Raw genomic sequence first — 14,783 nt, 5'->3', positions numbered from 1 at the left:
TTACAGATAAGAAGCTGGGGTGAGGTCACGTGGCCAAGCTTACTCAGCTGGTAAGTGGCAGGGCCAGGATTCAAACCACACAGCCTGACTCCAGATTCCCTTCTCTTAACAAAAATCTAATTAGGACACAGACAAATGCCAAAACAAATCAGAAAGGGATGGCTTTTCGGCAAACTGGACATTCGGTGAGCTGATAATTGAGATAATTTTAGGCCTGGTGACCTGTTATAGGGCATCCTGCTGGCCAGCTCCCACCTTTATTGGGTCAACGTAGTCGCTCCCCGCCTCCTCTCTCTCCCTCTTCCCCTCTGCTCTCCCTCCCTCAGGTGGCTGTGTGTGTGTGGGAGGGGGTGCCCAGGGCTTGGCACAGGTAAGGGGAGAGGGACAGAGGAGAGAGGAAGCCCCCCGCTTTCAGAGATGACAGAACACATGGAAGATAAGCAGAGGCCTGGAAGTGCCTCCAGGAAAGATGGAGGCTGAATTAGGACTGGAAGGGAAAGCGGGGCATTTTAGGAAGAGGGACCTGGTGGAGCAGAGACTCAGGGATGGGAGAGCTTGCTGGAGGCTGCTGCAGGCTCTTGGGGTCCTCACTCAAGGTCCAGCACCCAATAAGTGAGAACCAAGTATCTGAGGTCTCCCTTTCAGAAAGCCTGCCCGGACGCTTCAGAAATCCTTACCTCCTTCCTTCATATGACTTCCCATCCCTCACCCTCCGCCTCAGACTGCCTCAGCCTCCTCTGTGTCTGCTGAGGGCCCAGACTCTGCCTCCTCCTCATCTTCCTCCTTCCTCCTCCTCCTCTCTTTCCTTTCCTTTCACCCCATCCTCCTCTTTCTCCGCCTCCCTCTCTCCTCTCCATGGTCCCCTCTCGTCTTCCTCCTCCTCTCCTTCCCTTCCTTTCCCCCATCCTCCCTTTTCTCTCCCTCCTTCTCTCCTCTCCCTCCCTGTCCGTGGTCCCCTCTCCTCCCCCTGCCCTGCCTCCTCCTCCTTCCCCAGAGCAGGGCCTGAGTTTCTTCCTCTTCTGTCCCTAGCTCGGGCTCAATGAAACCAGTGAATGAAAGGAAACACTGGGGAGGAATCCTCTCCCTCCAGATGAGTCCTTCTCTGACCTTGGGCAGAGGGAGGAGGCGGGGAGGGAGCTCACCCCATTCCCCTCCGGTTCCTGGCAGCCTGGCCACAGGACCTGTGGTCCCGTAAATCTCCCAGGCCCAGACCAGGGGCTAAATTTAGACAAAGCTTTGTCACCAGCCCAGGAGGGAGCACTAGGCTGGGCCAGACCTCCTGGCTCCAGGGAGGTGGCACCTTTAGGGCCTGCCTAGCCCCTGGGGCACAGGTTCTGCCTGGATAGAACCCAGGGCAGAGGAAGAACAGCTGACGGGTTGGCTCTGCCCCACTGCCTCCTGCCCCTGCCAGGCTCCCTGCCCTGCCCTCTTCCAATTCCAGGTACACAGAGGCTGGAACCAGGACCTGGGCTGACCTCAAACCAAAAATTCAGAGAGAAGGAAATCTGACAAGGAGGAAAAGCCCAGAACCTGAGCTCCCAGAACTGGGGGCTGGGGTGCAGCTGTACCCAGCTGAAGGGGCCGTGGTCTCATCCATCCATCTAGTCAGCCAACAAGCATTTATTGAGCACCTGCTGCATGCCAGGCTCTGGAGCGGGAACTGGGGACACAGATGTGAACCAGACATATGTGGGCCCTGAGCTCCAGCAGCCTGTAGTCTCATGGGGCAGGGGAGAGGTGGGGCACACAGCAGCTGTCTGTCCCTGGGACAGCCAAGAGCTGATCAGTAGAGAAGTCCAAGTTGTCTCCCTCAGAAGAGAAAATAATGAGGTCTCCAGGGGGCTCGGAGGGTATAGAACCCAAACTTCTCATCTCCCCTGTGCAAGGCCCTGCTTAGCTGGCTGGGTCTGCTCCACTCCTCCCCTGACCCACTTTCTGCCTAGAGGTGCCCCCTCCGCTGTGGTGAGAGTGGCTTCATACTGGAGTGGCTCTCCCGAGCCCCACAGCCACCCTGTCTGGGGCTGGGGTCCTCTCAGCATCCGTGGACCACAGGCCCTCACTTCCTCACCCCGGACCAGCTCTCCTGTGTGTATCTGACCAAGCCACAATCTACCAGACTGTCCATCAGTCCTGCTTCTCCCCATCACTCACTCTGTGGCCTTGGGAGGTGATTCACCTCTCTGGGCCTCAGTGGCCCCGTCTGTAAAATGGGGTTATTCGCAGCTACCTCAGGGGCTGCTGTGAGGATTAAAGGAGCTGTTGTCAAGCATGTAGAGCTGTGTCTAGCACACAGAAAGTGCCGACTTCACATCAAAGAAGCCTTTCCTTCCTACCTATCTCCCTCCCCAATGGCACCCCCAAACCAGAGGCTTGCTGCTCCCTGAGCAGGCCTTATGCCTGCCTCCCAGCCTTTGCCTGGCAGCTCCTGCCCCGGGACCCTTCCTGCTCTTCTCACCCTTCGCTCTGCCTTGGACCACACCCTCCTGTCCTCTTGGACTCAGCTCCAGTGCCCAGTCCTCTGGGGAGGATTCAGTTTCCTCCCCCAGCATCTGCTGAGCAGCGAGCCTGGTGAGGGGGCGCTGGCTGCGTCTTCAGGGGCTCAGCGTCCACAGGACGGATGCTGAGGGCCGAGGGGAACCTGCGCTGGCTGGAGAGTCGGGGAAGGAGAAACACGGGGTTTCTAGGAAGCTTTTCTGGTGGAGAAGAGTTTGAGCTGGACCTTGGGACTCCCACAATGGGGCTTGAAGCCCCCATCTCTGAGCTCTCTAACTGGACCCCTCCTAAAGTCCTTGACAAGAACCACCATTTAACTCTTGCCTTCTACCTGCCATACAGTAATTTGTTTACCAGTATGGGGTTTGGATTATCCCCACTTTAAAGATGAGGAGACAAAGGCTCAGAGAAGTTAAGTAACTTAGCCAAGGCCACAGAGCTAAGAAGCAGCATCCCCAGAGCCCTAACACAGGGATGTTTGCAGTGTCCCCACTTTGAGATCTCATCACCCAGGTGTTGGGGTGTAGTTACGCGTGGCTGTGTCTGCTCTCCCTGGCCCGTCATGTGCTTTCTGAGGGCAGCGGCTTCTTCTTCCTCCTCCCTGCCCACACACCCCCACCACCAGCAGCGGTTCTGCCCACACTGGGCACCTCCAGGGTATATTGTGGGTTTGAACTGAGTCAATCCACCCAGCCAGCCCCTTGAAGAGAATGAGCATCTTTGGCTGTGCCGGCTTATTGGACCGGCAGAGAAGTTACAGGAGATGGAGCCCAGATCTGGGAGTTACTCCAAAACTGCTCCTGCTCTGCTTGCCCATTTTGCCCAGGCCCTAACAGCACACACTGATGCTGAGCACAGCACCCTGGGCCTCAGCACTTGGCTCAGCAAGGAGACTCAGCCACAGCCTCGACCACAGTGTCTGATGCAAGGACAGCCCAGCAATGCCTGAGTCCTGGGAGAGGGTGCCCTGGCCCCACCCCTTGAGTTCTAGGCCAAATGTTCAGAGCCCACCCCTACAAGGTTGCACATGAAACACCTGAGTGACGGGGTCAGAGTACACAGTGGGGACTTTGAGAGAAGGAGCTTGCATCAAAGATGCAGAGTCAAGTCGGCCTGAGGGTCCACCATCAACACCGCATGCCTCTGGGCTAACCATTGCCTCTGCCGTGACCTCCAGAGGCTGGCAACTCACTGGGAACTCGGTCCCCCAGGGAGGGGGTGAGTAGCTGCTTCTTGAACAAGAGGAAGGGGGACTGGTAAGGGGGTAAGGAGCCAGGCCTAGGACCCACCGTCTCCCCACACCCAGCTGGGTGGGTCTCAGAATTCTTCTTGGAAGATCCCAGGACCCAGAACATCTCCTCCCCTCCCCAGCCCACCTCACCCCGGCAGGTGGCTCCCTGGGCCAGCAAGGCCTTCCTGATGCCCAAGAAGCTGATGCCAAGGAGCTCCTGGCAGCCCCAGGATATGTGAACAGCAAGACCGGGGCCTCCAGCGTCTGTCCTACAAGCCAGGAGGCCAAAGCTCCCGCTGACAGCTCAGGAAGCCCCTTACAGCGCCCACACACAGACACTACACACAGACACACACACTGTACATCCTATACACGTACCACTCACACACACAACCACACACATAATCCACACCCTACATATATACCTCGATCACACACAACACACCCCCTGCTTCCCAGCACCTCCTTCTGTACCCTGCACTGTGGGCGAGAGCTGGCAGACTCCAGGTGCGTGAGTGCCTGTAAGTGGTGTCCGTGCCGCCCTAGACTCTCCAGGGCGCAGGAGCCAGCGTCGCCGCTCCGACCTGGTGCAGTCATTAATTAGGAGGTGCAGGCCTGCGTGGCGCGGCTGAGCATGCGGCCTCCAGCCTCAGCACAGGAAATGGACTGAGCCCGATGTGGGGAACGTGATGTTCGAGGGCTCTCAGGCTCTGGCCCTGGGGACATCCTGGGGCAAACATTGACCCAGCTGCCAGGGAGGGAATGTCTGACAGGCAGGGAAAGGGGAGGGGCTGTCCACTGGTAGGCCAGTGCCTTTTGGAATTCTAGAATCAGGAATGTCAAGGTTGAGAGGAGATGAAAGTCATCTTGCATATACGTGCACTAGTGAACAAGTGCACGCACTCATGCACACACACTGGCCACAGAATAGGAAAAACAGTGGTCTTGGGAGGAATGGGGACAGGGTTAGAATTGTAGAGTGCATTGCTCTCATTCAGTCTCACACCATGCATTTTCCAGCCTCTGCCTTTGCATGTGCTATACTACCTACCTAAAATACCATTCGTGGCACCACTCGTATCCACTGAGCAAACCCCTATTCATCCTTCAAAGCCCACATCAGTATGACCTCCTCCGTGATGCTACCCTATTCGTCCTCAGCAAATTGTATATGTTGTAACAAGTTGGTCACTCATCCATCTTTCCCACCAGAAGATGGTTTCCTCAAGAGCCGAGATAACCACATCTGCTTTATCCCTCCATGCCCAGCACCCACACTCATGATTTCAGGAGATAGGATCCTGGGTGTTTTTTGTGTTTTGGGTGGAATTGCCATTGCTGCAACAACCATGTCTGTTCCCTGATGAGTGCCCACACTGGCACAGTGGTCCCTTCTTTTTCCCCTACTCATCCTTCTGGCTGCCTCCAAAGTGTCACCTCTTCCAGGAAGCCTTCCCTGTTTTCCCAAGTCCAGGCTAGGAATCTCTCCCATGTGTTAACCTAACACGTTTGTTGTAACCTCCTGTTTACCTGTGTGACAGGGAAACAAAGTTCAATCATCTGCTCTCCCCCACTGCCTTCTGCACCTTCTAAATCTGGGGCTCCTTACCTGGCCTGACACCATCTGAGTACATTCACTGGGGCCCCCAGCCAGGGCCTGACACACAGTGGGTGTCTTAAAAATATTTATTGGGGGAATGAACTGCTAGTGGACCCCCACCAGCTTTGCAGGACACAGGCGCCATCATAGGGGCACATCCCATCCTGAGTTGGAGACCTTTCGGGGCCGAGGGATGGACAGAGCAGATTCCTGCCTTGGAGGTCAAGCTGCTTCTAAGAGTTCCAGCCTGGCCAGGCTGCTGTTCTGCTGTGTGGCCTTGGGCATTTCCCTCCTCAGTTTCCCACTCTGTACACTAGAGTGAAGAGGAGTAAGGGATGAGTGACAGAACAGGGCAGGGGGCACAGACATATGCTGCCAATGGCTAGCCAGGGCCTAACCTCTGACCCTCATCCCTCCTATCCCCTAGGCAGCTGGACTGAGCCAGGCGCCCAGAGAGCAGCCCCTGTGGACACTGCTGGAGCAGTACTGCCATATGGTCACGACCCTCGCCAATGCCTCAGGTATGCAAGCCCCCTGCCACCGCCCTGTGGCAGACCTCAGGAGATGAGGGTGGGCCCAGAGCCTGGGAGAAGGAAGCAGCTCTCCTGGGCCAGCCCAAGCTCTGGGGGGGAGGCCGGGGAGAGGGAACAACATGGGCATTAAGGACGGATACAGTCTCTGGCTTCTGGTCCCAGCTCTTGTCTCTGTCTCCGGCAGGCCCCTTCCCCAGGTGGGGCTCAGGCTCTTCACTGGTGATGAAGGGCTTGGCTGGGAGTCCTCCTCCAGCTCCCTGCTCCCTGCTTCCTGCTTCTGCACACAGAGGAGGCCAGCTGGGCTGGCACTTAAGAGCCTGAGGAGAGGGTGCCCCTCTGCTTTCAAACTTGAGCAAGACCAGCCACTTTCTCAGGTTGCCGTAGCTACAAGTGTCACCTCCTGGTTAAGGACCTGTGAAGCAGCAGCCCAGCCCCTGAGTTCTGACCTCTCAGGGTTTTCTGGTGACTGATTCAGAGTCGGGGTCAGCCACTGCAGAGCTCAGAGCAGCCCCGGGCTCTCACGGGCTCTGGGCTCCTGAGAGGCGTCCCCAGGGCCCCGCCCAGTGTCCTGACCTTCCCAGGTCTGCATCCATAGAAGCAGCAGGGAAGGAGGAGGGCTGGGGGTGGGTGTGGCCTGGGACCTGGAGCTGCTGCCGGGGCTCAAGGAGAGGAGGGTGCTGGTCAGCACTGGGACCCAGCACAGAACACAGCCTGAGTGGGGCATCAAAGAGAAAAGCCCTGTTGCCTGCCCTCCTTACAGTGGTGTGCTCAAGAGCTCAGGTGCTGGGGTCAGACAGACCCGGGGCTAAAGCCTACCTCCTTCACCGAGCAGCAGTGTGACCTGGACGAGTCGCCTGGCCCAGCTGTGTTCGTTTGTTAGGGCTTCAGGAAAGTACCACAGACTTGGTGGCTTCAACAAGAGAAATGTATTTTCTCACAATTCTGGAGGCTAGAGTCTAAGATCAAGGCCTTCTGAGGCCTCTCTGCTTGGCTCGTGGATGGCCGTCTTCTCCCTGTGTCTTCTCGTGGTCTTCCCTCCGTGTGTGTCTTTGTCCTAATCTCCTCTTCTTACAAGGACCCCAGTCACATTGGATTAGGGCCCCCACTAATGACCTCATTTTAACTTAATTATCTATCTCCAAGTAAGGCCACATTCTGAGATATTGGGGGCTAGGACTTCAACATATGGATTTTGAGGGATACAATTCAGCCAATAATAGCATCTGAGCCTCAGTTTCCTCATCTGTTAGGAACTGGGCTAATTTGACCTTAAGGGCTTACTATGAAGGTTGAACAAGAGACCATGGAGACCCCAGCATGGGACAGGTCAAGCAGCCATCAGGCAGGAAATGGAAGCCCCCTATTTCAGGAAGGCCCCAACTTCCCCCTCACCGGAGCTCTTTGCTCTCAGAGGCAGCGCTGGTTCACCAGCAGACCCGCCACCTTCTGCCCACCCTCCCTCCCCGCCAGAGTGTGGCACAGACCCTTGCCTCCCCATGATCCCTGGTTCATGGTACTCCATGCTCTCCTCCTCTGAGTCCAGGGGAGAGAGCCCTAACTTCTGCAAACACCGAGCCTCCCCTGCTTGCCTTGTAATATCAATCATCTATTGACAAACAGGATACAAGTTATACACATATAATTTGGAAAAAATATTTTTAAAAGTGAAAGAAGACAAGAAGTGCTCATTATCCCACAGCCCAGGAATTTTTACAATGTTTATATCCCCTAGGAGTTTATCAATCCATAGAGCCTCATGTTTTTTCTCTTTATTTTTTCATTTCCTCAAAACTGGGATGATCCCCTGTTCACAGTTTTGTAACCTGCTTTCTCCTCTTAGAATTCACAGTCATTAAATGTTCCCCATGTCATTAAATGTCCCTCCACCACATTGTTGTCGATGCTGCCCGGCAGCCGCCGTGGGAGCACAGCATCCTTTATTAACCGGGCCCCTCAGGTGGGATGGGCAGGCTGTTAGGATGCCTTTGGACTTCAGGAAGAGTTTCTCAGGTCCCCACATGGAAGTGATCTCCTTTTTAGAGTCCACCGATTGAAAAAAATGCATAATGACTGACAAAGTTCAAAAACAAGTAAAACCAACAATCTATTGTTTAGACATCCATCCATGTGTGTGATAGAACTGAAAAAAAACTAAGAGCAAGGGAATGATAGACGCGATATTCAAGAGAATGTTCCCTCTGGGGCAGGAGCCTGTGGATAAATATGTGCCTAGTAATGGTCTAGTTTTGGACTAGGTGACAGATTCACTATATTTACTACAACATACAATCTTCCATAAGAGGCAAGACTGAAATACAATAAAGTTGGGCCATGTGTGGGCTAATGATGACACGGGGTCATGAATCAAAGACTGCGGCCAATTAAATTGTGTGCCCCTGAGGTCCAAATAAAGGAAAAACACACATAATCACAACAGACTCCGGGCGGGCTTTAAATGGGTTATTTCTGTTTTGTTGATCACAGAGGCATCTAATAGGACATATATTGCAAGACGTATTAGTTATTCGGTCCATAGGCAATATAAGGGTCTGAATGGGCTCAAGGATCCCTTGAAATAACTCCCCAATCCAAAACACACACACACACACACATCAGGGCTGGTCAAATGGAAGACAGCCTTGACCTGGAAGACAGGGCTACTGCCAAGGCGTTTCTTCTTTCAGTAATGACTCTGAGCACAGGCGGCCTGGAACATTCTGATGGAGCTGGGGCCATTTAGTGAACACACCAGCCCTGCCCTTGGGGAGTCACAGGCTGGCAGAGGCAACAGTGGAAAAACCAACAACCTTGGTGTGACATAGACCAGCCCCCCAGCAGATGGGGCACCAAGGAGGGCCGCCCCACCCAGATGAGACAGAGGAGGTGAGAGCTAGCTGAACGGTTGAAGGACGAGTGGGAGGCAACCAGGCTAACTGGAGTATAGAGCCGTGAGGCCCTTCCCCCTCTGGCAGAGGGAACAGCACATGCAAAGATGTGGGGGGACAGAATGGTTGCAGGGAATGAGGTTGTTCCCAAGGGCATCTCAAGTTGAGCAGGAGGGAGAGGATGGAGGATGGACAATCATGAAGAATGTTCTTTGCCATGCTAAGAGCTGGGCTCCAACCTGAGAGCCATGGGGAGCCACTCTTGTGAGGAGGGTGACGTGATCTTAATTATAGGAAAAAAACTGCCCAGTGGAGGAGCCCAGGAGCCCAGCTGGGCTGCTGCAGAGATGAGGATGGCCCAGGATGGGCTGGAGCAAGGATTCCTCTTCCTCCTCTGGGCCTGCCTTTGCCCATTTGTAAATGACAACACAGGATTGGAAGGTTGCCACGGCCCCCCCTCCCCGGTCCTGCAGCCTGGTCCCATGGCTTGATATGAGCAAACCAGGCCATATCCCCTGTGCAGAGGTCAGGTAAGGAAGATGTATCTGGCCTGGGCACACCGTCCCCAGTGCCATAAGGCAAGAGTGGGCACCTTCAGGGCTCTCTGAGCCTCCATGCCCTCAGTGGCCCCACTGTAACTCCCAGCAAACCCCACAACTTTGTCCCAGCTCTGTGTACTCCCTATCTATTCAGTCTGACCGAGGACAGCCCTTCAGAGATGTAAAGACAGACTCTGTCCCCTCACATCCTGTTTCCCAGCTGACATTTGCTGGGTGGTATGACGAACAAGAGAATGTGTATGATGCGGTGAAGAAGTGTGACTGTGTGTGATGCTGTGTGTGTTTCCATTGTGTTCTGCATGTCTGTTTGGTGCTGGGCATTATTATGCTGTGCCCTGGAGGACCATGATGCGTGTCTGAGCTTGCCTGGAACCGTCCACTGCCACTGCAGCTCCCATCAGGGGTGGGCCAGAGGCGCCTGCCTCATCCCATACTGCTCATGACACACTAGCATCTTCCCCAGCATCTGTCACACTTCTGGAACTTATTTGCAACCTGTCCCACCAGCCTGGGGACACACAGGCTGCCCAAATACCTCTCCCCCACTGCCTGGCCGGAGGGCCCACCTCCATCCCAGGGGCCGCCCATCCACCTCCGCTTCCTTAGTTAGCAAAAAGGCCCCAGACTTTGTTTATTTGGAGTTGGATTTAATCTAATTGAGGAAAGTGTTTGCTCTCTCTCATATCTTCCTCATTTGCCTATTTGCAAACACTAAAGTGAGCTGTAAAATCAATTTGTCCCAAAGCTGCCACCTTTTATAGCTTCCTCTTGGTCACGTCTAGAATGACAGAGACTCGTGCCTATAACGATCAGATCCATGCAGAAATGGCCCTGCATCCTGGAAACCAGGGACCTTGGGTCTGTGGGTCTGTGCTCTGGTCAAGATGCAGAACAGACTTTGGCTCTGCCACCAAAATGGTCACTTCCCAGAAGAATCTTTATTCCATGTGCTCTCCCAGTTAGGAGCAATCCAGGTCCCCCAGGTCAATCTTCTGTTCTGCAGACAGCTGCATGTGAGACGAGAAGTCCTTGGCCTCTGGTACTGGGTGCGCACCCCCTATACGGCGGCTTCCCTGCACAGAGGCGCTGGTGATGAGCAAGTGAATAACTCGGTGTGGCTTGCTTTCTCTCTTCCCCAGTGCTGTGATGGGTGTGTGGAGGGCCCTCCTTCATGCGTGGAGGCTATTTCCCACTGAAGACATGGATGGACCCTGCCAACCACACTCTAGCCTCTGTGGGACCCTGTGGGGCAGGACTCAGCCTGGGACCGAGGACAGGACTCAGATCTGAGGCTGGGGTTGGGACTCAGACTATCTTCCCTGCTGCCAGCACTGGTTATGGTGGAGACCAAGGGACCTTTGCGTCTGCAGCTGCCCAGCACGGAGCCAGGGGCTTTAAATGTCCATTCAGGAGGCAGAGGACAGACCTGGTTGGCTGGTCTGCCCCTGGTACCTGCCAGCCAGCCGGCCCTGGAGCTATTCCAGTGCTCAGCCCTCTCCCTGGTGCTCTCTGGCTCTGCCTGGGCAGTGACAGCAGCATTAACAGGGAGGCTGGTGAGACTGGAGCCCACAAAGGCAGCCCAGCCCCCCTTTCCCTGCTCAGGGCGTGGTGCTGGCTCAGGGTGGTCTCAGGCTTCGGTGGCAGCTTTGGTTCCCAGTGGAGGCTGGCAGGGGGCACAGGCCTAGTTCCCCTGGGGCCTCCAGCCCCACTGGGACTGGGTCCCAGCTCTCCTTGCCCTCTAAAGATAGAAACACACAGCACACACACTCACATACATCTTCCTCAGGCTTTGCATCTCATAACTCAGGACAAGAGACTCTCAGCGCAGGGAGGGGCCTCAGAGCATTTCACTGACGGAGAAACAGTCCCAGAAAGGAGGACAAGAACTGGGGTAACATGCAAGAGACAGAGGCAGGAGCAGAACCCAGACTGAGCTGGGGCATACCACACCCCAGGCCCTGTGTCCTGAGCCTAGATCCGCCCCGTCAGCAGACACTTGCTGTGGAGTGCGATCTCCATGCCCCCCCAACCCTGACACACACACATACACACACACACACACACTGATGCAGAAACCTGTTTCAGGGGGCCCCACCTGAGCCAGGAGGAAGAGAGACAGGTTCTCACTTCTCACTTTAGTCTCCCTGGAGCCTGAGGCAGTAAGCCCCGGGTGTTGGAAGTCCTGTAGATAATTTCAGCCAATTTCTCCCCTGGACTTCTCCATCTCCTTAAATGGCAGCACTATACCCCCAGTCACTGAAGCGGGCCACCTGGTGTCATCCCTGCCTCCCGGCTCCTGCTGGAAGTCACCCACCCACTCCTCTCTCCAGTCCCTCCTCATCAGGGCTGGCTCTCCCTCCGAAACCCCTCTCCATCCCAACCCCCACCGCCTGGTCCAGGGCTTCGTGCATTCAGGACACTTGCTGTCCCTAGACTTTTCGGTGGCCTCCCTGCCTCCTTTGAGGCTCCTCCAATCCACTTCCTTCCCAGAAGCCACAAAGGCTTTTCTAGAGCACAGATCTGCATATGGGCTCTCCGCTCCCCCTGTCACGCCCCTCAGTGTCCTCGCTCAGGGAGAAAAAACTCAGGCTGCGAGCTGCCCAGTTCAGGCTCTCGGTTAGGGAGGCTGCAGTGGGTTCCTCGTGCGGGCGCACTTGGCCGCCCCCTGCAGCCCCAAGGCTTGATATCCTCGGACGGGGCTTTCCTCCACCTCGCGCCCACCCTCTCCATCCGCGCTGCCCTCCTTCGGACCGTGCCCGGGCTTGAGGAGGTGCACTCCCAGCAGGGCAGTGGGACCGGGGGCTGGAGGCTGGACCCGGCCGAGAGGAGCCGCCCGGCCCCGCCCCTTGGCGCCGCCATTGGCCGCCACCGAGCTGGAGGACCCGCTGCTCCCTGCGCTCCGCCGCTCCTCTTCGGGAAGGTCCCGACTTGGCAGCTCCCGGCGACCGGCGCAGCGCTCGGAGGCTGCCCGGCAGGTCGGGACTGGGCGAGCAGGGGCCAGGACCCCGCTCTCTCTCGGCCGCTCACCCTCGCACCGAGTCTCTCGCAGCTACGCCGGGCGCGCACTCACACTGCCTCTTGGCGCGCGGCTCCGGGGCGCGATGGACGCAGCACTGCTCCACAGCCTGCTGGAAGCCAACTGCAGCCTGGCCCTGGCTGAAGAGCTGCTCTTGGACGGCTGGGGGCTGCCCCTGGACCCCGAGGGTAGGCGGGAGGCGAGCGGACCTGGGCGGCGTGGGCTCCCTCCTTGGCGCGCTAGATGCGCCCTGGAACCCGCGCTCCGGGCGCCCCGCGCCCTGCGACCCTCGGCGCCCCTTGACCAGGGCGACCCCTCTGAGCCCCGCTCTCTCTCTCGTCGCCAGGTCCCTACTCCTACTGCAACACGACTTTGGACCAGATCGGGACGTGCTGGCCCCGGAGCGCGGCCGGAGCCCTCGTGGAGAGGCCGTGCCCAGAATATTTCAACGGCATCAAGTACAACACGACCCGTGAGTGCCCCCGGACCCTCCGCCGCGGGCTCTGCGCCCGCCTCCCGGGAGGACGGTTGAGGGCCCCGAACCCCCGGACCCAGCGTCGGAGACCTGAAGAGGGCCGCGGCACCGGCCTGCCGCTGGAGTTAAGGACCCCCTATAGCGTTGGGGGCGTCCTCTCCGCCTTGACGCCACTGTAGCTTCAGACCTCAGTAACGCAGTGATTTATTTGCCCACGATTCCCGTGCTCCGTGCGGTGAGAGCCTAGAAAGGGGAGAAAGTAATACTTCCTGCTTTTTGAGGGCAAACCTCTTTCCCACGTTGTAAGCTCTGGGTGCCTGAAGTTTCCCCACTAGGGCTTCTTCTGTTTAGCCAATGCCCCACCCATGGGGGACACATACACTAAGTTCCCAGCCCCTAGGCTGAGTGCGATGATCAGACTCTTTCCTACCGGAGAGGAGGAGGGCAGGAGTCAGGAAAGACGAGGTGAGCGCTTGTGTTGGAGGGGTGGGGCATGCAGAGCATAGAGCCGCAGGGCAGAGTGTGGAGTGTCGCCTTTTCCCTACCCCGATGTCCCCAGACTGGTCCTCTGGCTGTGAGTCAGGGGCTGTGGGCAGCGTTACTCCCGCACCCCAGGTAATGCGTAGCGTCTGAATCAGGACCAACCCCCACCTCCTGGGGAGAAACAGCCTGTGCCCTCCTTCCTCCTGGCAAGTGCAGCCTGGCTTGACGCTCTGGGGAAGACGGCCGCAGAGGCTGCCAGAGTCACAGCAGCCAGGGGGGGTTGTTGGCTATGAGCTCTGGTTCTGGGGTGCCTGAGTCTATGCCATGTGGAGTGTCCGATGGGAGCTGGGTGGGAGTGTCTTGTGAGGCTGTGGGACCGCAGCTATGGCTAACCCACCCAGAACGCCTCTCACATCTCCAGCCCCAGCCCACCAGCAGAGAGCCCCCTGAGACCCTGTGTGGGGGGGGCGGGGCTGTTTGCCTGAAGCCCCTCATCCCGGAAACATCCTAGCAACCTCCCTCTGAATATGTGTCTGAATAGTGGCACAGCTCCCCATCACCTCGCACATGCACGCATGCACACATACACATGCCTGTCCAAGCTCTCAGAGGCTAAGGGCAGAGATGGCTCGAGGGCAGGACAGCAGTGCCTGCAGCTGACGCTAAGCGACGATCCCCTGTCTGCACCAGCGGAAGGCTCTGGTGGGCTCAGGGAGCTGCTGTGCTCCGAGGAGTCCAGCGGCAGAGGTGCTCCTCATGGAAGGGGGTGGGAGAGATAGTGGGGCTACTGAGGAAGATTTCTCCATCATCTGAGGACGTGCTTCCTCTCCGTGATTAAAACAGGAAGTGTGCAAGCAGAAGGAATGACTTCCCTGCTTCTTCTAAGTCCTGAGATTTTAAAACTGTATTTGGAGGATCCCGTGAGCTGTGTGGGGTGAGGCAGTGGAGATCAGGGTCCCTGATTCCGACTGGGCCCAGAGACTAAGGGCTGAGTGAGATGATGAAGCATCTTGGCCCCACAGCAGGTGGACCTGAGGGAGCTCTGCTCTGGTTCTTACCCCAGCCTGGGCTGTCTCCTCTTCTCCCCAACCAGTCTGGAGCTCCTCGAGGGCAGGACCTGCATCTCTTCTTCACGGCATAGCAGAGCACAATATTTGTTCAATCAATTTATTAAACACCTACCATGTGCCAGCCCCTGCACTGGCTTTGAGGCCCTCGCTCACAATCACAACACACAAAAGGAATACAGAGTGATAAATGCCCCGACTGGGGAGGTAAGGAGGAGGAGGCGGGGAAGGGGAGGCAAGGATGACATCCCAAAGGAGGTGCCGGAGCCCGGGCCCCAGACCACTCGCATCACATCAAATGAGAAGCTGAAAAAAAAGCACCACTGAGGTTGGCACGTGTGCCAATTAGCCCCTGGTATGTAATGAACAATTTTTTTCATTTGGACCAACGTGCTGCCCGCACTGTAACTGCTAGGGAAGGGGCGGGGGAGCATTGCCGT

General features: G+C 56.7%; 1 protein-coding gene across 4 annotated transcripts in view; it reads left to right on the top strand.

The window, feature by feature from the left end:
• Nucleotides 1-14,783, top strand: part of CRHR2 (corticotropin releasing hormone receptor 2) — a 47,363-nt gene that overhangs the window by 3,769 nt on the left and 28,811 nt on the right. For 2 of the 4 annotated variants that reach the window (XM_046669918.1, XM_046669917.1), the window contains exons 2-3: nucleotides 5,752-5,845; nucleotides 12,665-12,790. In XM_046669918.1, the coding sequence (XP_046525874.1) occupies nucleotides 5,752-5,845; nucleotides 12,665-12,790 (220 nt within the window). Of the gene's footprint in view, nucleotides 1-5,751; nucleotides 5,846-12,322; nucleotides 12,507-12,664; nucleotides 12,791-14,783 lie in introns of those variants that run through there. The other 2 variants (XM_046669921.1, XM_046669920.1) reach the window with 2 other exon arrangements.

This window comes from Equus quagga, chromosome 8 (assembly GCF_021613505.1).
Source record: "Equus quagga isolate Etosha38 chromosome 8, UCLA_HA_Equagga_1.0, whole genome shotgun sequence".
NCBI classification, from domain to species: domain Eukaryota; kingdom Metazoa; phylum Chordata; class Mammalia; order Perissodactyla; family Equidae; genus Equus; species Equus quagga.
This window is presented reverse-complemented; position numbering and strand designations above follow the sequence as displayed.